The sequence below is a fragment of the Ranitomeya imitator genome, chromosome 1, assembly GCF_032444005.1.
Source record: "Ranitomeya imitator isolate aRanImi1 chromosome 1, aRanImi1.pri, whole genome shotgun sequence".
NCBI lineage: Eukaryota > Metazoa > Chordata > Amphibia > Anura > Dendrobatidae > Ranitomeya > Ranitomeya imitator.
The window spans coordinates 490462235-490489045 of NC_091282.1; the positions used below are offsets into that span (position 1 = coordinate 490462235).

The window sequence follows — 26811 nt, forward strand, 5'->3', positions numbered from 1 at the left end:
CCTGATCATTCCCCAACGATCTCCCAGCAGGGGCCTGATAGTTGGTCGCTGTCACACATAACGAGATCGTTAGCGGGATCGTTGCTACATCACCAAAAGCGTGACGTTGCAACGATATCGTTATGTGTGATGGTACCTTTAGAGCAAGCTCTATCTGATATTGTGCAATCACATTAGGCAGCAACAACAAAATCAATACTGGGTTTAGAATGAACTGGAGGCTTCCATTACAAGCAATGGTATGCATAATTGAGCAGTCTGGAAATACTGTGATCCAGGGAATTCAACCAACTGTATGTGAAGGGTTAAGAATATAGCTAATGAAAAAAACAGCAAAACAAGGCAGAGTTTCTTACCTGCCTAGACCTCTAAACAAATGTACTATCAGGATGCAGTGGACCCATGTGGTTAAGATTCTCCATTGTGTGAACAGCGCCACATACAAGTCTTTTATGTACAGCATTGTGCCAAGCAACCACCCCCTCCATTAGTTTGGTAGGTTGAGAGTGGCTGCCTCATCGGTTATGCTGCACCTGTGTTGTCTCCATCTTAACCACATGGGTCCACTGCATCCTGATAGTGCATTTGTTTAGAGGCCTAGGCAGGTAAGAAACTCTGCCTTGTTTTGCTGTTTTTTTCTATTGTTTGGAGGATCTCTGAATCCTCCTCTTGTGCTCTTGCTGTTTAGAATATAGCTAATGAGCCAAAGTGTCCAGGGAATTAGAAGCAGATTTAACCCTATGAATATTGGTCTTTTTTGCAGTCTGGTTATTGTACATTTTATACTGATGTTTGATTGCATTTTACAATGATCACTGACTTGACCCTGACCGTACCCAATTTATTTTCTTTAGAATTTGAATTGTGACAGCACCAACATAATTTTATATCATATACTAATGTACATCTTGTTTCCCTTTTTGACTCTTTTCTGTGAAGGTGTTGTCGAGAATTCAAAGAACATGGTTGTTTTTATTTTTTCCCAAAAACAGATCCATATCTGTATATGGGCTGCAGACGATACTGCAACTGCTGCGTGGCAATGCCACAGACAACACGTACACAGGTGGGAGATGGCTTTTGAAAACAAAGCAGCCATGTTTTTCCCAGTGCTAGCTGCTTGATACTTAGAGCTGCTCCATTAAAACACAATTATGATCAGGAAACTGAGACTACTTTTAAATAATGCAGGCATGCTGCAAACAGGTCTCCAGGCATATGCTTCATGATGGGTCATCAGTATCAGATTGATGGAGGTCCGAGATAATTAAAGGGAAACCGTCACCACCTTTTATTATACTCCACTAAGGGCAGTCGGGTCCGATGGTCTTCATTCTCCTCTCTTCTTGCAATCGCCGTCCATCTCTGCTTCATTCAGATGAGGCGTCCTACGTCATCTACAGTCTACACCATACCCTGTTGCGCTCTTGCGCTGGCGCACTTCTTTCTGCCCTGCTGAGGGCAAGCAAGGTACTGTAATACGCATGTGTCGGTGCTCTTCGGCATTTCCCTGTGCATGCGCAGAAAAGGACTGTACTCTGCCCTTAGCAGGGCAGAGAGAAGTGAGAAGTGCACCTGCACAGGAGCATAGAGGGGGAACAGTGTGTGGATGATGTAGGAGTCAGCCACACGAAGCAGAGAATGAGGACGGCATCTCAAGAAGTGAGGAGGCGCTGGATGAAAATCAATGACGCCCATTGAATCAGACCACCCCCTAGGCGAGTATAATAAAAGGGTTTTTTTTTTTCCTCACAGGGCATACTGGAGTCATATATACAGCATAGGTATGCAGTCACATGGGGATGAAAGGTGGTAGCCGTAGGTTCCCTTTAACTGGGTAGGAAGGCAAAATGAGCACTTGTAAGTACACAATAGCATATAATATGATGATTACAATATATTAAGAGGATAAAAACTTTAATGGGAGTGCTTCTTTTACAGATATTCTTCTCTAAGGGGGTTTACTTTTGCCCCATATACTGTTGCCCAATCATAAGAGGGCAGCATCATACACGGAACAAAAAAAATACAAAACACCAGAACACTCCAGGGAAAGTAAGTTCAGGATTTCTCAGCGTGCTCTTGTAACAATCCCACAGATCTCACTCCCATCAATCTCTGGTATCCAGGAATATCATCCCAATACCTGGAGATAGATTCAAAGATGTGTACATAAACGCTGCCCGCACAATCATTTTCATCACTGCTCTCTGTTGCAGCTCTCCTTTCCCAGCACTGTAATGTCTTTTCATCACAGGGAGAGCTTGAGCATGCAAGCAGTGATGAAAATAACAGCGCATGCAGCATTTGACATGTACAACACATTATTGCCCGATACCTGAGATAGATCCAAACCTTTGTATGTAATGGCATTACAGTGCAGCTCTCCTCTCTCAGCACTAGAAATGACAGTAAGTGCGGAAATCTTAGTGTGATAAGATTAGACACATCAATCTCACCAGATCACACAGAAAAAAGCTTTTTCCAACCTTCTCTGGGGGTGTTTGCTTTTCCTTCCCCTGTATGATGCTACCTTGTTAGATGAGAGGATCAATTTGCAGGACTCCGGCCCAGTGGCCAGGTCAGTGGTACCTGGCAGCTAAATGGGAGGCTTTGAATCTCTTAAATTCCAGAGTCACAGGAGTGGCATTTGATTTTTCAGGGCTGTCATGACATACAGTGGGGCAAAAAAGTATTTAGTCAGTCAGCAATAGTGCAAGTTCCACCACTTAAAAAGATGAGAGGCGTCTGTAATTTACATCATAGGTAGACCTCAACTATGGGAGACAAACTGAGAAAAAAAAATCCAGAAAATCACATTGTCTGTTTTTTTAATCATTTTTTTGCATATTATGGTGGAAAATAAGTATTTGGTCAGAAACAAACAATCAAGATTTCTGGCTCTCACAGACCTGTAACTTCTTCTTTAAGAGTCTCCTCTTTCCTCCACTCATTACCTGTAGTAATGGCACCTGTTTAAACTTGTTATCAGTATAAAAAGACACCTGTGCACACCCTCAAACAGTCTGACTCCAAACTCCACTATGGTGAAGACCAAAGAGCTGTCAAAGGACACCAGAAACAAAATTGTAGCCCTGCACCAGGCTGGGAAGACTGAATTTGCAATAGCCAACCAGCTTGGAGTGAAGAAATCAACAGTGGGAGCAATAATTAGAAAATGGAAGACATACAAGACCACTGATAATCTCCTTCGATCTGGGGCTCCACGCAAAATCCCACCCCGTGGGGTCAGAATGATCACAAGAACGGTGAGCAAAAATCCCAGAACCACGCGGGGGGACCTAGTGAATGAACTGCAGAGAGCTGGGACCAATGTAACAAGGCCTACCATAAGTAACACACTATGCCACCATGGACTCAGATCCTGCAGTGCCAGACGTGTCCCACTGCTTAAGCCAGTACATGTCCGGGCCCGTCTGAAGTTTGCTAGAGAGCATTTGGATGATCCAGAGGAGTTTTGGGAGAATGTCCTATGGTCTGATGAAACCAAACTGGAACTGTTTGGTAGAAACACAACTTGTGTTTGGAGGAAAAAGAATACTGAGTTGCATCCATCAAACACCATACCTACTGTAAAGCATGGTGGTGGAAACATCATGCTTTGGGGCTGTTTCTCTGCAAAGGGGCCAGGACGACTGATCCGGGTACATGAAAGAATGAATGGGGCCATGTATCGTGAGATTTTGAGTGCAAACCTCCTTCCATCAGCAAGGGCATTGAAGATGAAACGTGGCTGGGTCTTTCAACATGACAATGATCCAAAGCACACCGCCAGGGCAACGAAGGAGTGGCTTCGTAAGAAGCATTTCAAGGTCCTGGAGTGGCCTAGCCAGTCTCCAGATCTCAACCCTATAGAAAACCTTTGGAGAGAGTTGAAAGTCCGTGTTGCCAAGCGAAAAGCCAAAAACATCACTGCTCTAGAGGAGATCTGCATGGAGGAATGGGCCAACATACCAACAACAGTGTGTGGCAACCTTGTGAAGACTTACAGAAAACGTTTGACCTCTGTCATTGCCAACAAAGGATATATTACAAAGTATTGAGATGAAATTTTGTTTCTGACCAAATACTTATTTTCCACCATAATATGCAAATAAAATGTTAAAAAAACAGACAATGTGATTTTCTGGATTTTTTTTTCTCAGTTTGTCTCCCATAGTTGAGGTCTACCTATGATGTAAATTACAGACGCCTCTCATCTTTTTAAGTGGTGGAACTTGCACTATTGCTGACTGACTAAATACTTTTTTGCCCCACTGTATGTGCATTGGGACACACAAATGACGTTGCGCCAATCCTAGCTAATGACACAGTAAAAGTCACAGGCCTTCCATTTAGCCACCAGTTAGGCTAGGTTCACATTGCGCTAGGGGAGTCCGTCTAACGGACACGTTTTAAGTAGTGAAAACGCAATGTAACGGACATTGTAACGCACCCATAGACTTGCATTGTCTGACGCATCGTGACGCATGTCAAAATTGGCATGCTTTTGCCACATTCCGTTTTTTATGACGGACCTTCGAACGCAGCTTGTAGCGTTTTCGGATCCGGTCAAGCTAACGCAAGAGTAACGGAAGCGTCAATTCTGCCATTGAAGGCTATTGCAAACACAGCCAGACGCAAATCATGCAAAATTTCCAAATAAAACCATACGATTGAATTGCGTTAATGAGGGTAGTCCATGTGGTCATGTGACAGGAAACATGATTTCAGCCATTTTTTCAGCCGTAGGAGGAGAGACTCTGCAACACATTGTGAACACGCCAGCAGCACAGTGTGTGTGTCCTGCAAGCGATCAGAGGCAATGTAAGTACAATTCTATGTATTATATATCTCTGTATACATCATGGGAGTGTGTAGTGCCCGTCGGATGTGTGTGTACTAAAAATGTATTGTTTTGTTTGTACACAGATGTCGGATAGTGAGGGAAGCAGCAGCAGCAAAATGGTTGCAAAATGTGTATGCACCCACACCCGACGCTGACAAAAGGAGAAAAAAAAAAACGAACAACTTTATTGACAGTGCCTGAACGCAGACAAACGGATGCTTCACGAACGGACATCAGAATGACAAACGCAGTCACGTGCGTTAACGCAAGCGTTAACGTGAAGCCAAATTTTCAACAAATTTGGCACCTTTCTGTACATGCGTTTAACGGATCCGTTAAACGGTATGTACTTAACGCAATGTGAACCTAGCCTTACCACTGACCTCAACACTGGACCAGAGTCCCACGAATCGATCCTCTCATCTCTACGATCCGGAAGTAGCATTGTTTTGGCTTATTTTCGCTGTCGTCTATTGAACACAGGTAAGGCTACTTTCACACTTGCATTGTTAGGCGTATGTCGCAATGCGTTCTTTTGGAGAAAAAACGCATCCTGAAAAGTTGCCCGCAGGATGCGTTTTTTCTCCATTGACTTGCATTAGCGACGCATTGCGACGTATGGCCACACGTCGCATCCATCGTACGACGGATGCGTCGTGTTTTTGGCGGACGCGACGCACAAAAAAAGTTTAATGTAACTTTTTTTGTGCGTCTTGACCGCCATTTTTGACCGCGCATGCATGGCCGAAACTCCGCCCCCTCCTCCCCGCTCATTGCAATGTGCAGCGGATGCGTTGTAAAACTGCATTCGCTGCCCACGTTGTGCTACATTTAACGCACTGCCCGTCGGTACGTCGGGCCGATGCATGGCGACGGCCCCGTACCGACGCAAGTGTGAAAGTAGCCTAAATCCGCATGTGTACCGCATCCAATACATTTCTATTAACTGGATAGTTCAGCAAGTTTCCGGGACAGTTCCCGGTAAGAGTGACATGCAGTATAACAAGGCATGAATATATATAGCAGAGCACATGAAACTCTATTCTTTATCAGCTAATATGAGCCTGTGTGACAGAGAAGGGTTTCCATCATTGTCAGTGTCTATAATGCTCCTTTTCTCAATCATTAGGAAACCTGTTCTACTACTGCTGTATATGTAACATTTAAAGGGAATCTGTCATCAGATTTTTGCTACCTATTCTGAGAGCAGCATGATTTAGGGGCAGAGACCCTAAATTCAGTCATTTTCTGGAATACATGTTGTAGTTTTGATAAAAATCACTGACTTATCTGCTGCAGATCTATTATTTTTCTGAATATCGAGCTCTGTATAATCCCATCCACACTACAGATTAACAGCTTCCTGTGTGCACCCTGCATATGCAGAAAGCTGCCAATCTGTGGTGGGGAGAGGTTATACTGAACTCAGAAACAGGGTATGGAGTCGGTAAGCCAAACCTCCATTTTAGTGGAGTCGGTATAAAATGGACCGACTCGGTCTCCCAAAATATATACTACATTGGGTACAGTAGTACAATGCAGAATGTGCTGTAAATGTTTTCAGAAAAATTTGGGAAAGTTATGAAATGTCCTATAAATGTCTGTTCTGTTCCTGATCTAAGCATCTCGGCTTTTAGGTGAGATGAATCTGTACTGCACTTTATGTACATGCTCAGTAGTGACCAGTGCTGTGGAGTTGTAGATGAGATGAATCTGTGCTGCACTTTATGTACATGCTCAGTAGTGACCAGTGCTGTGGAGTTGTAGGCGAGATGAATCTGTGCTGCACTTTATGTACATGCTCAGTAGTGACCAGTGCTGTGGAGTTGTAGATGAGATGAATCTGTGCTGCACTTTATGTACATGCTCAGTAGTGACCAGTGCTGTGGAGTTGTAGATGAGATGAATCTGTGCTGCACTTTATGTACATGCTCAGTAGTGACCAGTGCTGTGGAGTTGTAGGAGAGATGAATCTGTGTCGCACCTTATGTACATGCTCAGTAGTGACCAGTGCTGTGGAGTTGTAGATGAAATGAATCTGTGTCGCACCTTATGTACATGCTCAGTAGTGACCAGTGCTGTGGAGTTGTAGATGAGATGAATCTGTGTCGCACCTTATGTACATGCTCAGTAGTGACCAGTGCTGTGGGGTTGTAGGTGAGATGAATCTGTACTGCACTTTATGTACATGCCCAGTAGTGATCAGTGCTGTGGAGTTGTAGGTGAGATGATTCTGTACTGCACTTTATGTACATGCTCAGTAGTGATCAGTGCTGTGGAGTTGTAGGTGAGATGAATCTGTGCCGCACTTTATGTACATGCTCAGTAGTGACCAGTGCTGTGGAGTTGTAGATGAGATGAATCTGTGCTGCACTTTATGTACATGCTCAGTAGTGACCAGTGCTGTGGAGTCGTAGATGAGATGAATCTGTGCTGCACTTTATGTACATGCTCAGTAGTGACCAGTGCTGTGGAGTTGTAGATGAATCTGTGCTGCACTTTATGTACATGCTCAGTAGTGACCAGGGATGTGGGGGGGGGGGTGGTCAGGGAAATTAAGGAGTCGGAGGATTTGCTTACTGACCCCACAGTACGGCCTCTCTACTGTACATAAAGTGCGGTACAGATTCATCTCAACTAAAAGCCGAGATCCTTAGATCAGGAACAGAACAGACATTTATAGGACATTTCATAACTTTCCCAAATACTTATGAAAACATTTACAGCACATCGTGCATTGTACTACTGTACCCAATGTATTATATATTCTTGGAGTCCAAGTCTGTCCATTCTATACCGACTCCACAACCCTGCTCAGAAATATGGAGGTCTAAATGGTGGCAGGTTTACTTACCCAGCTGATAAAACAGTGATTTTATCAGAACTACAGCAAGGATCCCAGAAAGTGACATCGCTGGAATCAGGATCTCTGCCTCTACTTTATGCGGCTATGAGTTTAGATGGCAGAAATCTGGTGACAGATTCCCATAATAAACGTAACGTCAGTATGAAATTATAGAGGTTAGCAAACTTTTAAAAGACACTCGAGGCTATCCTGCGTTTCTCATTCACGGTCTTAACCCTCATTCAGATGCCAGCTTTTCACATACGATTTCGATCGATGTTTTTCAGATAGCATTCGTACGTATAAGGCCTCATTCAGACTATGATCATGAGTTTGATCAGTTTTTCTTGTACATGGAGAAAAAAAAGAAAAAGAAAAAACAGTTTCTTCACCTTCTGACAGTTTGTGAAAATCGGACCACATTAGGGTGGCCTCCGATGATTTTTCACAGATCCATAGCAGACCTATAGGCTTGCATTGCCAATTTTGATCTGACGCTCGGGCCAAAAATCAGACATGTACCTGGAGACTTTCCAGGAAAACTGGACATTTGGAATAAGCCTTTATAGTGTATGGGGTGGTATACATGTGATTTTTTTTTCACGGACTGAGTTGTCTGCGCAAAATTGTGGACACACTTGATATAGTATAATCGTATAAGATCCGTACAATTTATATTCTTATATGATTATACCATTTGGGGCTGACTGTTCCTTTTTCAATTTGGCATTACCATTTGGTATGCATATTATATGGATCCGAGTGTCAGATCAAAACAGGCAATGCAAATCTACGGATCTGTCGAAAGGAGAAACAAAAAAGTCAGCCGTTGTTGTGCAGTCCGTTTTTCACAGACAGAAGGAGGAGGGGTTTTTTGCTTTTGTTTTTTTACTTTTTATTGGAAAATCAGACCATACTGATGACATTCTGATGAAAATCCAGATAAAACTTGGTCCGTTTTTTCCTTATACATGAAAAAAAAAACTGATGTCTGAATGAGGCTTAACACATAAAACATATCTGACTGTGTCCCAACTTCATATACAAGCCCCCGGTCAGCGCCAGCCTAACAAATCCCAACATTTATCCTACAACTGAGGTAGTATCGATTCCGCAAGGAGCGCCCCCATCTCCCTTTTTAAGGCCACCTCGGTAACAGTATGGTCACCATGACGTGTTATGGTCGGCACTGTCCGCCATCATGCTCTCACTATAGCGTCAGATCACACACGGTGCAGCGATTGGGGACCCCCGTCACATTGCAGACATATCAGTCACGTGTAACAATGTGGTCTCCCAAAAGGTCACTTTGCTATAGCTGGAATACCTGAGTACAGCTGTCATTTAGTCACCAGGAGGGTCCGACAGCTAAATCCCCTGATAGTCAGCCATTATCACTGCAGAAGCCCATGCCACCTGACAGTCGGTGAGGGTATACACTGGTGGTGACAAGGCTGGTATCTGTTCCCCCACATGACCCGGCGGCCATGCCAGGCTTCCTATAGCAGGTCGCCCCCTCTTCGCCTAAACGTGCCCCCGATTCTACAAAACGCTGTCGTTATGACTACGCCGTGCCCATGCCACACCCCTACCATGCCCATTGTGTGGGAGAAACCTCACAAGGTATCATTAATGATCTGATGGCACGTCTGTGGGGTGCGTGCCCACCGTGCGGCATCCTCTGCCAGGCTGCCCAGCCACTAACTGCTCATCACACAAGCTGCAGGGCACTCTTGTTTAATAATGGAGCCCACCATGACGCCCACCCTACCTAGACAATAAGTGCTAACTCATGCGCCCAAGGAACACACCGTGGTAAGGGCATCAGCACCAGGGGGAGGCAGACCCACGCCCATGACGTGCCAGCATCCTCTCCCATTGCACCTATTGTCCCTGCAGAGCAGGCTGCGCGCCCACCCCAGTGATGGAGTGCAGGGCGAGGACCCCGCTCCAGGTAACACGCCGGCCGCTTACTTTCTGAGCGTCCATTGCCGGGCCCGGGCTCCTCCAGGCGGCGGTGCAGCAGAGGATGTGTGCAGGGGAGGACAGAGGAGAAGCGACTGGTGCTGATGAGCGAGCCGCCGCAGCTCCGCCCCCTCCGCTCTCCGCACACAGGACCAGCCAGAAAGGCGAGCCACCATCGAGCCGGCGTGGAGGACCGGGACAGAGCGTCTCCTGTCTGCACCATCGAGCACAGCCATAGTGAGCGCAGACAACGCCCCTATGTCACACCAGAAGGAGCCATTTTTGTTGAGGGCAATTTATTTAACCCTATGCTGCGAAGAACACATGTGTTTGCTGCGTTTCTTGCACAACCTCCTCCCAGGCTATAAACATCAAGCAGAAATAGAAGTAGGCGAAAAAAAAACGAAATATATTTTTTGTGCATAACTGACGACTGATTTGTAGGGACAAGATCCTTACAAATGGTGTGCATTGTTGCCGGAATTTGCTTTAGGTTTTATCTTATGTTCTGCAAAGGGTCATGGTTTGGTTGTCAGCACCTTGAGCAATGCAGGTGTATTGTGCCCCCCAATGCTTGAGCAGTCAGAATCTCTTACCAATACTCACATGTACAAAGCCTTTACAAGGTCAACAAAACCACAAAATCTATACATTCAACCAATCAGAATGCAGCTTTCATTTTACCAGAGCCGAGAAAGCTGAGCTTTGATTGGTTGCTATGGGCAGCAGCCAGTTTTGTAATTAGGCCTGTTTCACAGGTCATGATTTTTTGGGTACTGGAGATGTCTGGGTCCGTATGTGTAATACTTCAGGCAAACGTTTGGCAACCGTGTGCCGCATCAGTGCCACAGGCACCAGCACCTGAGAAGCAGTGGTACTGTTAGCGCTGTTCCCAGGTGCTGGGTGCTGAAGACGCTCTCATCATCCTCCCCTGCTCTGCCGGCGATCAGGGAAGAATGATGAGAGTTGTATTCAAGTGATAACAATGAGAGCAGGAGCTGCTGATGTGACTATTCATCACCCTCCGCCAGCGCTATAAGTAAATAATTTTTTTAAAAAACAGCGTGGGGATCCCTCTATTCTGGATAACCAGCCTTGCTGAAGCTGACAGATGAGGGTTGTAGCCCCCAGTTCTGAGTTTTGCCTGGCTGGTTATCAAAAATACAGGGGAACCCAGAACAGATTTTGTATTTATACTGTATATGGTGCAGGAGGCGGCTGATGAATACTCCCATCTTCCACTCCTGCTCTCATTGTTATTAGTGACAGAACGTGTAGGCTGATGGGAGTAACAGCTCTCATTGTTATCAGTTGAATATAACTCACATCTTTCTCCCCTGCTCGCACTGATCGCCAGCAGAGCAGGGGAAAGCTGTGTTCGGCACCTGGCGCCGGGGAACAGCGCTTACTGTAACGCTTCTTCTTACTGATGACATCCGTGTTTTGCCTGCATACACAGAGTCCGTGGAAACACACTGACATGTGCACGGAACCATTCACTTGAATGGATCTACGTATGTCAGTGTCTCTGATACGTGTGAAAACTGTCACCACACGCACTGAACACAGACGTCTGAAAGAGGCCTTAGACTGGCTTTGATTATCTCCCCCATTTTGGGCACGTTTCCGCAGAGTTTTTGGACGGGTGGAATTGCCTTAAATCTGCAGTGCATTGTGCACACAATGTTAGTCAATGGGAAATACAAAAACGCTGTGCACATGCTGTGGAAAACAACGTGCGGAATCCCATCATCTGGTTACTGTGTTCCAGTGTAAAAAAAAACCAAAACACATACACACATACAGTACAGCAACAAAAAACCACAGATGAAGATACCGTACCCAAAACCTCCACCATGCTCACATCCCAAGGGGCCACCACGTGGGTTATCCTGGCCACCAAACCTTGGGTAAGGTTCATTAGTAACTTTATATGGTGTCTTCCTTTTTTACTTCTTTTTGGCTCATGATGAATGACCGGATGTAGTGGTCACGTAGCCTATGCGCAGGGCTACTCATATGTATACTTAGCCGTGAAGTATAGATTTATAGGGGTACCAGTATACCATTTGATCCTTTTCCCAATTATTATATGGCACTATGCACTTTATTAATACTCAATCGGTGCCAGGAATACCTACGTGGTGTGTATTTCCATCTATTGCTACCTTCTACTCTCCTTTTCAGGTATATGTTGTGTTTAATTAAATTAGGATTTTTGTATACTGTTCTGGCTATGGTTGCCCACTATTGTTGAATAAAACTTGGTTTTTGGACTGTAACTCCACGGTTTCTTCTTTATTACACATACAGTACAGACAGTACATACATATAGACATACAGTACATACAACAGAGTACATGCTCACCAATCACCTAGTCCCTGAAGCCCTCGATCACCTGTAAGAAATATAAAAATAATAAACCAACAATATACTCCCTGATCCGCAGTAATCCATGTAATAACGAGTGTCCCACGACGATCTCCCGTGGAGAGCTGTCACATCAGCAGATGCAACCGCTCTCCAGGGGCTCCAGGAAAACAATGACGGAAGGTATCCTTCTGAACTGTATCCCTCCGCCGCTGTGAGTACAGTATAGTTCATACTGTCACAGCTGCGTGGGAAAATTCTCACGCAGCATTGCAGTAAAGTGAGAGCAATGAACTCATTGAACCCTCAGTGATAATACTGCAGGAGCCATTGTCTCCTGTCAGTATGTCACTGGAGGCCTACAGAGCTGTCACATCTCCTGATGCCACTTTTCTACAGAGGAGATCGGACAGGGAGTATACGGTTGGATTATTATTTTTTATTTTTTGCAGGCGATCGATGGCTTTGGGGAATTAGGCGTGGTCGTAAGTATAGTGAAATTAAGAATATTAAAATACTTTTTTCTGGCTGTGTCTTTTTTTAACTCTTCCACTACTATAGGATTAGTAATGGACAGGTGTCTTATTGACGCCTCTCCATTACTATTCGGGCTTAATGTCACCTTATAATACAAAGGTGACATTAACCCCTTATTACCCCATATGCCACTGTTACAGGGCAGTGGGAAGAAAGAGGCTAAGTGCCGAAATTGGCGCATCGTACAGATGTGCCATTTCTGGGGCGGCTGGGAGCTGGTATTTGTAGCCGGGGGGAGAGGGGGGGCAATATCCATGGCCCCTTTATAGGCTATGAATATCAGCCCGCAGCTGCCTGCGTAGCTTTTTTGGCTATAAATTGTAGGGGGACCCCACATCATTTTCTACAAACATTGGCCCCCAGTCACTGGCTTTCCCTCTCTGGACTTGAAAATTGCGCAGCAGCTCACGCAATTTTTTTTCCCATTTTTTTTTTTAATTAAACAATTATTGCGTTTAAGGCCGGGGTCACACTTGATAGAAACTCGCACGAGTCTCGCACGCACCTCAATACCCGGGACTGCCGCCGGCACTCGGGACCAGAGTGTGTGGCTGCATGTATTTCCATGTAGCTGAACGCTCTGGTACGAGTGCCGGCGGCAGTGACGGGTATTGAGGTGCGAGACTCGTGCGAGTTTCTCGCAAGTGTGACCTTGGCCTAACGCAGATTTTGTGTGTGTGTATTTAACTCTTTATGTACCATTTTATTATGCTTATTATTAAACATCGGGCTTGGTATTAGCTATCTATTATATTTATCTCTCATATCTATCTATCTATCTATCTATCTATCTATCTATCTATCTATCTATCTATCTATCTATCTATCTATCTATCTATCTATCTATCTATCTGTGTCTGTCTATCTATTTATCCCATAGTTATCTATCTATCTATCTATCTATCTATCTATCTATCTATCTATCTATCTATCTATCTATCTATCTATCTATATATCTATCTGTATGTGTAAACATTATTCGTCAATGGAGTATGTAAATGAAGAGGTCGGACAAGAAATGACATCACAATCCTTTTTTTTTTTGTTTAATAATAGATCTTTATTTAGCTTTTATAAACGCATACAATCCGCATAAAAAATGCATGAAATTCGCACAAAAAATGCATTAAAAACGCACCAAAAATGCGTGGATTTTTAGCTGCGTTTTCTGGCAAGAGATGCAGATTCTGTGCGGAAAAATCTGCAGGCAAATCAGCAACGTGTGCACATAGCCTTAAGAAGTGAAATCATGACGCGGATTTTACATGTAAAGTTTTTTTTCACAAGCGTAAGGGTATGTTCACACATTCCTGATTTCCCTCCTTTTTTTTCAGGACTAAAAACCGCAGCTCTTGCCAGAAAACGCAGGTCCTTTTTTTGGTGCTTTTTTGGTGCGTTTTTTGATGCGTTTTTTTATGCGTTTTTTAATGCAGTTTTCTATGCAGAGTCTGTGTGTTTTCTAGGAAGTTTTTTAGGGTTAAAATGGCTGAAAATACCCTAACCCTACCCCTAACCCTATTCTAACCTTAGTGGAAAAAAAAAAATTCTTAATTTTTTTATTGTCCCTACCTATGGGGGTGACAAAGGGTGGGGGGGGGGGCATTTACTATTTTTTTTATTTTGATCACTGAGATAGGTTATATCTCAGTGATCAAAATGCACTTTGGAACGAATCTGCCGGCCGGCAGATTCGGCGGGCGCACTGCGCATGCGCCCGCCATTTTGCAAGATGGCGGCGCCCAGGGAGAAGACGGCCGGACGGACACCGGGAGGCCGGGTAAGTATAAGGGGGGGAGATGAGGGCACGGGGGGGGGGGGCATCGGAGCACGGGGGGTGGCATCGGAGCATGGGGGGGTGGGATTGGGGCACGGGGGGCAGCCACACTGCAGCGGTTCTGCACCACAAACCGCAGTAAAACCCCCAGATATATTTTTCATCTGCGGGTTTTACTGCGGGTTTGACCTCACAATGGAGGTCAATGGGTGCAGAACCGCTGCAGTTTTGCAAAAAGAAGTGACATGGTACTTCTTTTTTACCGCGGCTATTCAGAGCGGCTTTTTTTTTCCCGATTCCCGCATCATGTGCACAGTGGTTCCTGTTTTCCATAGGGTACAGTGTACTGTACCCTGCATGGAAAACAGCTGCGGAGCCGCAGCGGCAAAATCGCGGCGGTTCCGCAGTAAAAAACGCACTGTGTGAACATGGCCTAAAGATTTTATTTGCTTTCACTTTAAACAAAAAAAAGTAAATATTATAATATTGTAATTATACTTTGGACTTTTATTTTCTCAGCTAAAATAAAAAAAAAAAGAGTTTTGACCATAAAAGCTGATATGTTAGCTGCAGAGCCATACAGTTGGCTACACACTTGCATTATGGCAAATATTTTAGCATCTATATACCACGTAACAGGGTCACCCTACAACCGTTTGGACCCTCACATTTTCGGGATGTTGCCTAGCAATGTTACGTGATCATGTGCTAAAGTATCATGTAACATGTCATGTGGCTGTCCTCCAAGAGCTTCACAGATGACCTTCTATGTATAGACCTACTGTATTCTCACCCATCCCCTGTAGATTATGAGCCTTAGCGGGCAGGGTCCTCACTCCTCCTGTACCAGTTATGACTTGTATTGTTTAAGATTATTGTACTTGTTTTTATTATGTATACCCCTCCTCACGTGTAAAGCGCCATGGAATAAATGGCGCTATAACAATAAATAATAATAATAATAATAATAGATTACATTTCTAGCACATAGTGCTTCAGTGTCAGGGAAGATAAAGGGGACAAGTGATGAAGAACCTAACTGGGATCTTCCCAACCAAATCATTATTATGCTACTATTTATATTTGCTAGTATTTATAGATATTGAATAGTGATGAGCGAATATACTCGTTACTCAAGATTTCTCGAGCATGCTCGGGTGTCCTCCGAGTATTTTTTAGTGCTCGGAAATTTAGTTTTTATTGCCGCAGCTGAATGTTTTACATCTGTTAGCCAGCATAAGTACATGTGGGGGTTCCCTAGCAACCAGGCAACCCCCACATGTACTTATGCTGGCTAACAGATGCAAATCATTCAGCTGCGGCAATAAAAACTAAATTTCCGAGCACTAAAAAATACTTGGAGGACCCCTGAGTGTGCTCGGGAAATCTCGAGTAACGAGTATATTCGTTCATCACTTATATTGAATAAAACAGTCCTCAAAAATGGTGACTTCAAGGGGTTGTACCGAGATTGTAACTTATTACCAATCCACATGATACAGTAGGTGAGAGTTACAGATCGTTGGGGGTCTCACCTCTGGAATCCTGAGAGTGTCTATGTGACTAGTGGAGATAGCTGAGTTAGGCCGGTTTCACATTTGAGGTTGTGTCCGCAGCATTTCTGACACATACATCCGCATGTGTCTTGATGTCCTATCTTTAAAATTATGGACGCAGGTGCATGCGTTCGCCCGCATTTTCTTACGCATACATCTTTTTGCGGTGTGCGGCAAGGTGCGGAGAATGCACCATGATGCAATTTTTGAGGCGGCAAATTTCCATCAAATATGCTCAGGCATGCGCATGTGGATGAGTACGTTAAAAAAACGCATTACTGTCTATGGGAACGCATGCGTACGCTTTTCTTTGCGTATGCATGCGTTTGATGCACTTGCGTACTTCGGACTGCGCATGTCCAGGAACTGATTTAGACATGCCCATTGAGACATGCACTCCTGGAAATATCAAACGCATGTGCATAAAAAGCACAAACACATTTTTTTGCCGTCATGTGTAAGCTGATGCGGATAAAAAACGTTGCCTTCATTAACGTACCCGGCGCCTGCGCTGTAAGTTCCCATCATGTGTTGTGAGTCGAAGGGCAGCGAAAACTGCACATGCCCGAAAATGGAACTTACAGCGCAGGCGCCGGAGACGCTAATGAAGGCAGAGGAGGCGGCGCCCGGCGCACGGAGGGGCCGAGTAATGGCTGGGAGGCGTTTGTGTCCGGGGAGTAAAGACGTGTCCCCCGGACAGACTAAAGGTATTGCAGGCAAATTATAAAAAGTGATATTGCAGCGTTGGAAGGGACCCCCCAAAAAAGAGCCACCTTCACAGAATGCAGCACAGAATTCAGTTAAAAGACTACCTTTAACTTTGCATTTACAAAGTAAATGGACCATTAAAAAATAATATCCTTTAAATGTTTTTAGTAACTTGATTGGGAGAGGAGTTTAGCAACATGAAGGAATGTGGGGCATTGCTAATAAGTTTGTGGGATCTATCGTTTGCGGACGGGTGTCGAAAAAGTCTTTCTACCGAAACAAGGAGGCGACCTGCAAAAATTGCTGCTACAACGAGAGGCTAGATGGATAATGAGAACGAAGGCGACAGGACCGGCCGGTCTTAATGAAAAAATTGACATGTCCATGTTTCTTTAAAATTCTAGGTCGAATAGTTTGCTAAATGAGCGCTATTGTGCATTATGACCATTCTTCTTATTATCCTTTTTCTCTCTCTGTTTCTTAAATTGCGTAAATTTTCGTATAAAATAAACTAATAATTAGAGAAGAATTAGATGGAATACCAGTTTTTAAATGACATCTGGGTTATGTTATAAAAGATGCAACATTTCATGACTTCGTTCCCTGCGCAACATGATTGTATATAGTTAATGTTCATTTTCTATGTAAATTTCGTTACTCCAGGTGTATATGTGTAACATCGTAACGTTCATGTCTTTCTACTGATTTTAATATGTATGTGTTTTCACTTACTTCCCCGATGTGCACCTGATCTCTGCCTGCGCTGGACAGGATACTCGTCAGAGGGGGGCGGTGCCTTTGCACTTATCTCACCTGGCGTTGTTTCATTCCAGTGTGGACCCGTAGAAGCGCCGGTGTTGGCGCAAAACGGCTGTTGTCCTCTCCCCGCTCACCTCTTGTTCCTCGCTCCCCCGTGCCGTGAACACGGCTTCATCATTGCTTAAATAAAGGGCATTATCTGCTTCACAGGATTGGTGAGTGTTGCCACGTCTTTCTTTACTTTTTTAAGAGTTTAGGATAGATTGGAGGGGTGCAACAGTGTTAGAAAGGAAGCCACAAAACAAGAGGTTGCAGTAGTCGTGGCGGAAGATGATGATTGCATGGTGTGATGAGGGAGCAGCCGCCATCTTGGATATGGGGCATAATGTTGGCCTCCTATCTGAGATTGGCCTGACTCCATTTTGTCTCATATCATAATTCACCTTGTCACACGTCTGCAGGGACATAAGCACTCCTAGCCCCCACCTTTTTCCTACCTGAATGAAGACCCTTTAGTATGGTAATGGACTAGACCAGTGTAGCAGGCAGATGGTACTTCAAAGCCTGAATGAGGAAGCCACGCCAGCAGGGGGCATGGAGGTGCCTGGGTGCTCAATTAAAGCATACATGTCAGGTGGCTACAGGAGGACACTGCTATTGTCCTCCCAGCCGGACCGTCTACAACATGAAATTATGAATTATGGATGCATCGTCCGAGGTACAGGCTCATAAAAAATATCCTCATAGCCCTGAAGAAATTGGGCATCTGCCAGTGCAACTCTTGGGTCAGTGATAGTTCTGGAACCTGAGATATAGAGATCAGCCTCCCACAGCGATCGAATGGGTCCAGGTTTGATCCCTGTACGACCGGCAGAACAAACCACATGCGCTGGTACCACCCGTGTACTGATCCAATCATCCTGAGAGAAGTTATTCCATTTATGCGGTATTAGGAATAAATTCTGCAGGGAAACTGAAGGGTGGAGATTGTTAGCCCACCCAGATACAGGGGGGAGGGACACAGAAGGATTAAGAGCTGAGGACACATGGACAGTGAGACACAACTGAGGAAGATGATGATGAAATAAGGAACAGGGCATATGCCAGCCAGAGGGGAGGAAGCACATGCTTTTTGGGGGCTGCCCGGCAACTTTGTCTTGTACCTGTGGAATGCAGAGCTCCCCGACCTCCACAAGCGACCTTCAACCAGGTAAATTGACCTCCAGCTTTATACCTCTAAGCCTTGTACTATTATTGTTATATTTTACTCTGACTGTAACTCTTGGTATAGTTTTACTGTATATTTCTTGTAATTATCTAGTGCGCCCTTAAGGCAATTAACCATAAATTAATTTTGGGCTGATCCTTTTATTCTGATTGTGAATCTTAGAATATCCAGCGTGGGTAACAGGGCAGTCTCCCCGGCAGCCATTTGCTCTAGGTGCAGTTCCCTTACTGACCTGAGAGACAAAGGGGGGCGCCGGAGAGCTGTGCCTGTGTAGTTACGTCACGGATTGGTGACGTGGGAGGAAAAAACTTTCCTTCACATTGGTGGCAGTGTAGTGGGATCAGAGTAATAGTGTGCATGGGACCCCTACTCCCAGACACTAAAGACTACCAGCGGTAGCTTTCACTGCTGGGGTCTTAAGGTCAGCCCAGCACTAGACAGTCACAGTGTAGATATAATAAATTGTGTGCAAGATCAGGGTTACAGCTGTGTCAGTAACCAGAGGTTCCAAAGATTGCGGAGGGCACCAGGAGTGCGCTAAGGGCGCAGGCCAGTGCTATAGTATATGAGGTGGTGGAGGTGGAGGGTACCGCTCAAGGTGAGGGGGAGCTCATCCAGGGCTCCCCGAGGAGCCAGCCATCCATGCTTAGTCCCGCAGGGGACTATCCACCACCTACCCGCCCCAGCCTGTCCACATCAGCAGCCCTTGTTGCAGCGGCAGTGGCACGTCTCGAGGCAAGTAACGAAGACGCCTACGTGAAACTCATGGCCGCTGCAGAGAAAGCAGCTGTGCGGGCAGAGAAAGCAGCCGAGCGAGAGCGGGCAGAACCCCATGATGCTACAGTGCAGGTGGCAAAGCAAGCAGCGGCAGAGAGAGCAGCGGAGCGCCAGCTCTGACTCGCGATGGCTTAACACGGGTTCCCGCTGGACGCCTCAACACCACCAGAGTCCAAGGCTTCCAAAGTCCAGGCCAAAGACTTCCCTCTGCTTGAGAAGGATGGAGACCTGGATTCCTTCCTGCTGGCCTTTGAAAGGATCTGCCTCCAACACCATCTGGCCCCGGATCAGTGGGCAAGATACCTGACCCCCCGTTTGAGGGGTAAGTCCCTGGAAGTTTTGGGGGACTTACCTGCCGGGGCAGAGCAGGACTACAACAGCATCAAGCGGGCCCTGATCCAGCACTACAACCTCACCCTGCGGTCCTACCGCAAGAAGTTCCGGAGCCCAAAGGACACCTGGACCGACCACATGTGGGCATTCCTGAGAGCTGCAGAGCACTGAACCTAGGGTCTAGTGCTCACCACCCGCCGCCAGGAGGTCCAGGAACTGTTCGTCACGGAGAAGTTCTTGTGGAACTGCCCAGAGGACCTCCAGCAGTTCCTCCGTGACCAGAAACTGAAAGGGGCTTTTGCTACAGCTGCCCTGGCAGACGAGTATGCCAATAACAGGGCGCCTAAGCTGAAGAAGCCTGCCAGCAGCACCTGGAGAGGGGGTAAGCCCAATCCTGCCCTTGTTTCCCCAGTCCCCAGAGTACAAGGGGTGTACCCCCCTGCTGCCCTCTCCAGGCCAGGCCCAGAACCCTGACGTCATCACAGCAACCAGCCAGGACACTTCAAGGCTGCGTGTCCCCAGCGTCCTAAGGCTCCATCCCTGTCCCAGAAACCGTCCACTGTTTTATGTGTGGGAGGGGGTGGTGGGAGGTCCCTGGACAATAACCAACACGTCACCTTGGCCGCTCAGCAGTAATGGGACTGCGGGACACAGGCGCTGAATGAACCCTGGTACTTCCTGAGGTGGTGTCCCCTCAAGACTTGGTATCAGGGAAAACCCTTTCCGTCTCCGGAATTGGAGGCGTGAAACCGGTGCTGCCTGTTGCAAAGGTGTTTTCGGACTGGGGCGCCGGGAGGGGAATGTGGGAGGTGGGAGTAACGCCAAATATTCCTGTCAATGTGTTACTTGGGACCGATTTGGGGTGGCTAGTGTCTCAGTATGTGTCCACTGGACCCCCAAGTTCTGCTCCCCAAGAATGTCATGACTCTACTGTGAATGCCGATGTTGATGTGTTGAATGTGCCTCCAACAGTGGAGGAGGGAGTGAAACCTGAGGGTAATCCATGCACTGACACCACATACACAGGGCTCACAGTGAGGGCAGGTGAGGAGACTGTAGGGGAGAGCTCAGAGTTGGAGGGAGGGGCTGCTATGGGCAGTGTAGGGCCCCAAAGTGAATCCAGCCTGCTGAGTCTAGGGCCTCTGCAGGAAAAGGAACAGGCCATGGGGGAGGGGGCGTCCCGGGAGAGGAGCCACCAGGTAAGACCCCAGGGCAGGAGTTCCCCACATCCGGGATGGCAGGAGGCCAGGGAAGTCTGCCTGACCCGGCGACTTGGTCAGGAGCCGAGGGGAAGCAGGCGCTACCCGTGGGCACAGCGGTCGTAGCTGCTGTCACCAGGAGTGGGAGCGCCGGAGCCCAAGGAGCCTCGCAGAGGTCCGACGGCTTCCCCCTCTCCGACCAAGTGGCTGCCGAGTCAGACAGCGGCCAGGAGACAGATCTCGGGGAGCTGACAGTGGATGTGGCAGTGTCGTCCATTCTTGCCACATCGAGTCAGGGATTTCAGGCAGTGTTGGAAGCTGACGCTAGCCTGAAAGCTCTCAAGGAGCAGGCGGCACAGCCTCCCAGGGAGTCAGACCGCGAGCGGGTGGTCTGGGACCAGGAACGGCTGTACCGGTTAATGGTCCAACAGGGTTCAGTGGAGGCGTGGCCCAGGGACCGACAGTTAGTGGTACCCTATCCATTCAGGGCAGAATTGTTGTGGATAGCACATGAGATTCCCATGGCCGGACACCTAGGGATCGCTAAAACCAGGGCCAGGCTAGTGCAGCATTTCTACTGGCCTGGAATGAGGACTGAGGTAATTGCCTACTGCCATTCGTGTGACACCTGTCAGAGGGTGGGGAAGGCGGGGCGGCGCCCCAAAGCACCACTGCTAACTCTGCCCATCATTGAAGGGCCTTTCTCGAGGGTGGCTGTGGATCTCAATGGACCTCTGTCCACTCCCAGCCGCTCCGGAAAATGCTTCATATTAACGGTAGTGGACTATGCCACCCGGTGGTGGTAGCTTTGTCGTCCATTCAGGCTGACAAAGTGGCCTGTTATGAACTGGTGATTTAGAACCACAATGGACCTGGTGGTTAAGAGCACACAAAATGACCTGAAAGTTACTAATAATATAGGACGAGCTCTGAGACGTGGGAACTCTGCTGACCGCAATCCCTAATCCTATCACACCACACTAGAGGTAGCCGTGGAGCGCTCATGACCAGACCTAGGCGCCTCGGCACAGCCTGAGAAACTATCTAGCCCTGAAGATAGAAAAATAAGCCTACCTTGCCTCAGAGAAATTCCCCAAAGGAAAAGGCAGCCCCCCACATATAATGACTGTGAGTAAAGATGAAAATACAAACACAGAGATTAAATAGATTTTAGCAAAGTGAGGTCCGACTTACTGAATAGACCGAGGATAGGAAAGATAGCTTTGCGGTCAGCACAAAAACCTACAAACAACCACGCAGAGGGCGCAAAAAGACCCTCCGCACCGACTAACGGTACGGAGGTGTTCCCTCTGCATCCCAGAGCTTCCAGCAAGCAAGACAAACCAATATAGCAAGCTGGACAGAAAAAATAGCAAACAAAAGTAACACAAGCAGAACTTAGCTTATGCAGGGAAGACAGGTCACAAGAACGATCCAGGAGAGAGCAAGACCAATACTGGAACATTGACTGGAGGCCAGGAACAAAGAACTAGGTGGAGTTAAATAGAGCAGCACCTAACGACTTAACCTCGTCACCTGAGGAAGGAAACTCAGAAGCCGCAGCCCCACTCACATCCACCAGAGGAAGCTCATGGACAGAACCAGCCGAAGTACCACTCATGACCACAGGAGGGAGCTTGACCACAGAATTCACAACAGTACCCCCCCTTGAGGAGGGGTCACCGAACCCTCACCAGAGCCCCCAGGCCGACCAGGATGAGCCAAATGAAAGGCACGAACCAGATCGGCAGCATGAACATCAGAGGCAAAGACCCAGGAATTATCTTCCTGACCATAACCCTTCCACTTAACCAGGTACTGTAGTTTCCGTCTCGAAATACGAGAATCCAAAATCTTCTCCACTATATACTCCAACTCCCCCTCAACCAAAACCGGGGCAGGAGGATCAACGGATAGAACCACAGGTGCCACGTATCTCCGCAACAATGACCTATGGAATACATTATGGATGGAAAAAGAAGCTGGAAGGGTCAAAAGAAAAGACACAGGATTAAGAACCTCAGAAATCCTATACGGACCAATGAAACGAGGCTTAAACTTAGGAGAGGAAACTTTCATAGGAATATAACGAGACGACAACCAAACCAAATCCCCAACACGAAGTCGGGGACCCACACAGCGCCTGCGGTTAGCGAAACGTTGAGCCTTCTCCTGGGACAATGTCAAATTGTCCACTACATGAGTCCAAATCTGCTGCAACCTATCCACCACAGTATCCACACCAGGACAGTCCGAAGACTCAACCTGCCCTGAAGAGAAACGAGGATGGAAACCAGAATTGCAGAAAAACGGCGAAACCAAAGTAGCCGAGCTGGCCCGATTATTAAGGGCGAACTCAGCCAAAGGCAAAAAGGACACCCAATCATCCTGATCAGCAGAAACAAAACATCTCAGATATGTTTCCAAGGTCTGATTGGTTCGTCCAGTTTGGCCATTTGTCTGAGGATGGAAAGCCGAGGAAAAAGACAAATCAATGCCCATCCTAGCACAAAAGGCTCGCCAAAACCTCGAAACAAACTGGGAACCTCTGTCAGAAACGATGTTCTCCGGAATGCCATGTAAACGAACCACATGCTGGAAAAACAATGGCACCAAATCAGAGGAGGAAGGCAATTTAGACAAGGGTACCAAATGGACCATCTTAGAGAAGCGATCACAAACCACCCAAATGACCGACATCTTTTGAGAGACGGGGAGATCCGAAATAAAATCCATAGAGATATGTGTCCAGGGCCTCTTCGGGACCGGCAAGGGCAAAAGCAACCCACTGGCACAAGAACAGCAGGGCTTAGCCCGAGCACAAATCCCACAGGACTGCACAAACGAACGCACATCCCACGACAGAGACGGCCACCAAAAGGATCTAGCCACCAAATCTCTGGTACCAAAGATTCCAGGATGACCAGCCAACACCGAACAATGAACCTCAGAGATAACTCTACTCGTCCATTTATCAGGGACAAACAGTTTCTCCGCTGGGCAACGGTCAGGTCTATTAGCCTGAAATTTTTGCAGCACCCGCCGCAAATCAGGGGAGATGGCAGACAAAATTACCCCCTCTTTGAGAATACCCGCCGGCTCAGGCAAACCTGGAGAGTCGGGCACAAAACTCCTAGACAGGGCATCCGCCTTCACATTCTTGGAGCCCGGAAGGTACGAAACCACAAAGTCAAAACGGGAGAAAAACAGCAAACAACGTGCCTGTCTAGGATTCAACCGTTTGGCAGACTCGAGATAAGTCAAGTTCTTGTGATCAGTCAAGACCACCACGCGATGCTTAGCTCTTTCAAGCCAATGACACCACTCCTCGAATGCCTACTTCATGGCCAGCAACTCTCGATTGCCAACATCATAATTACGCTCAGCAGGCGAAAATTTCCTGGAAAAGAAGGCACATGGTTTCATCACCGAGCCATCAGAACTTCTTTGCGACAAAACAGCCCCTGCTCCAATCTCAGAAGCATCAACCTCGACCTGGAACGGGAGCGAAACATCTGGCTGGCACAACACAGGGGCAGAAGAAAAACGACGCTTCAACTCCTGAAAAGCTTCCACAGCAGCAGAAGTCCAATTGACCACATCAGCACCCTTCTTGGTTAAATCAGTCAACGGTTTAGCAATACTAGAAAAATTATTGATGAAGCGACGATAAAAATTAGCAAAGCCCAGGAACTTTTGCAGACTTTTCAGAGATGTCGGCTGAGTCCAATCATAAATGGCCTGAACTTTAACAGGGTCCATCTCGATAGTAGAAGGGGAAAAAATGAAACCCAAAAATGAAACCTTCTGAACACCAAAGAGACACTTTGACCCCTTCACAAACAAAGAATTCGCACGCAGGACCTGGAACACCATTCTAACCTGCTTCACGTGAGACTCCCAATCATCCGAGAAGACCAAAATATCATCCATAAAGTCAGAAAAAATCACTGCACTCGTATGGTTTTCAAATGCATTAATTGGAAAGTTTATTTAAATTGGTGAAAAAGGAGATAATAGGCGAATTGACGTTTCGGCCAACCCGTGGCCTTGTTCACAAAACCGCTGTAACAAGCAAAGAAACAAAACAATATTACAAACAGGTAAATATATACATATATACAATTATACAAAAGGGGCAAAGAATCCATATCGAGATCGATAAGCTGCCTTTGGACATATTATGAAGAGACCAAGACTAAAAAATCATGTTATACAATGCTGGGATATACAAAATGGGATATACAAAAAAAGAGAAAAACATACTGAATTAGCAAAGAACGGTACTGGAGGAAGAACATACCCTGTTAGAACTCTGTTGTATATAAAGAAGGATCCTTTACTTTGTGTTGAGTCATACAAAAATGGTATGGAGGTATACCTAAAAAGAACAATATAGCATAAGATAGCAGCTAGGGTCCTACATCCACCAGGTAGCGGGCCAGCACAGACCTCGTGGGGTTTATCCAGAGGTGCAGAACGGACATCCCTTTGATAGTATCTACATAGTATAGTGTTGACTAAGCACCCTGCATAGTGCAACAGCTTAGCTCTGACTTGTGTGGCTACAGAACATGACGTCCAGGCGTTAGATCTCTGCCTGGTGCGTTGTGCGCAGGCGCCGACCTGACCAACGAGTGGGACCACATAACATAACACACAGGCGCCGCCTCCCCTATGTTCTTCCTCCAGTACCGTTCTTTGCTAATTCAGTATGTTTTTCTCTTTTTTTGTATATCCCATTTTGTATATCCCAGCATTGTATAACATGATTTTTTAGTCTTGGTCTCTTCATAATATGTCCAAAGGCAGCTTATCGATCTCGATATGGATTCTTTGCCCCTTTTGTATAATTGTATATATGTATATATTTACCTGTTTGTAATATTGTTTTGTTTCTTTGCTTGTTACAGCGGTTTTGTGAACAAGGCCACGGGTTGGCCGAAACGTCAATTCGCCTATTATCTCCTTTTTCACCAATTTAAATAAACTTTCCAATTAATGCATTTGAAAACCATACGAGTGCAGTGATTTTTTCTGACTTTATGACGTATGGGATTTAACATCCCGTTCACTGGCACCGTGAACTATACTGATTGAGTGCTAGCTTTCATTTCTTCTCTAAAGTTACTTGGTTCGTAAGCTATAAGCACCAATCGAATCCATGTCAGCCGAGACATATGTTTATGACGAATCTACTGGTTCTACCATTTTATCAAAGATTAAGACTAATACGGACTTTCTGCACCTACCAAGCAAAGATGTAAAATCAAGGGATTGGGAAAAGGAGAGAAAGAAGCTCATCAGCTACGACTTACATTGTGCAACATTAGGAGAATATCACCGACAAGCCAGGATACCTCGGGGTCTACGCTGCAATTTACGTCCCACATTATTTTCAGATAATGAGAAATACTGTACCACTTTCCAAAAAATTCTAAACAAATGTTCCTTCGACATAATATTATTGACCATCGAATATCTACAAGAGGCAATAAAGAGTACGGAAGAGAAAATTGAAAGTATTGAAACTCAACTCACTGCTACTTTAAACTCCACCGAACTCTCTACTCTCAAGAATAAAATAGACGCTAGCCTCGTTTCCTACCAAAGGTCCTTGGAAGAAAGGAAACGCACGAAATTTCAAAGGGACACTGAGGACTATTTATCTAATAAAGTGTACCGATGGGAGGATACAGCTCCCCGCCGACCGAGACCAAGATATCGTCGCAAACAAGGAGACAACTACCCCTCAGGGGGCTCCTCGCCGGCAGGGGGATCATCAGCAGGATCTGGCAGCGAGACTGGCGGGGCCCAAGCTATAGGACCGCGTTTTTTAGGACAAACCGCGCGCCCACTAGGAGGGGAAGGAAGAAGAAACGGGAACCGACACATGACGTTGAGATCTCA

At 46.2% G+C, this 26811-nt stretch overlaps 1 protein-coding gene across 6 annotated transcripts in view; it reads right to left on the bottom strand.

Annotated features, from left to right (window-relative positions):
• Window positions 1–9799, bottom strand: part of FSD1L (fibronectin type III and SPRY domain containing 1 like) — a 97569-nt gene extending 87770 nt beyond the window's left edge. For 4 of the 6 annotated variants that reach the window (XM_069765874.1, XM_069765844.1, XM_069765866.1 and 1 more), the window contains exon 1: window positions 9669–9799. In XM_069765874.1, the coding sequence (XP_069621975.1) occupies window positions 9669–9683 (15 nt within the window). In that variant the 5' untranslated portion in view covers window positions 9684–9799. The remainder of the gene's footprint in view (window positions 1–9668) is intronic. The other 2 variants (XM_069765891.1, XM_069765884.1) reach the window with 2 other exon arrangements.
• Between the last annotated feature and the right edge of the window lie 17012 nt (window positions 9800–26811).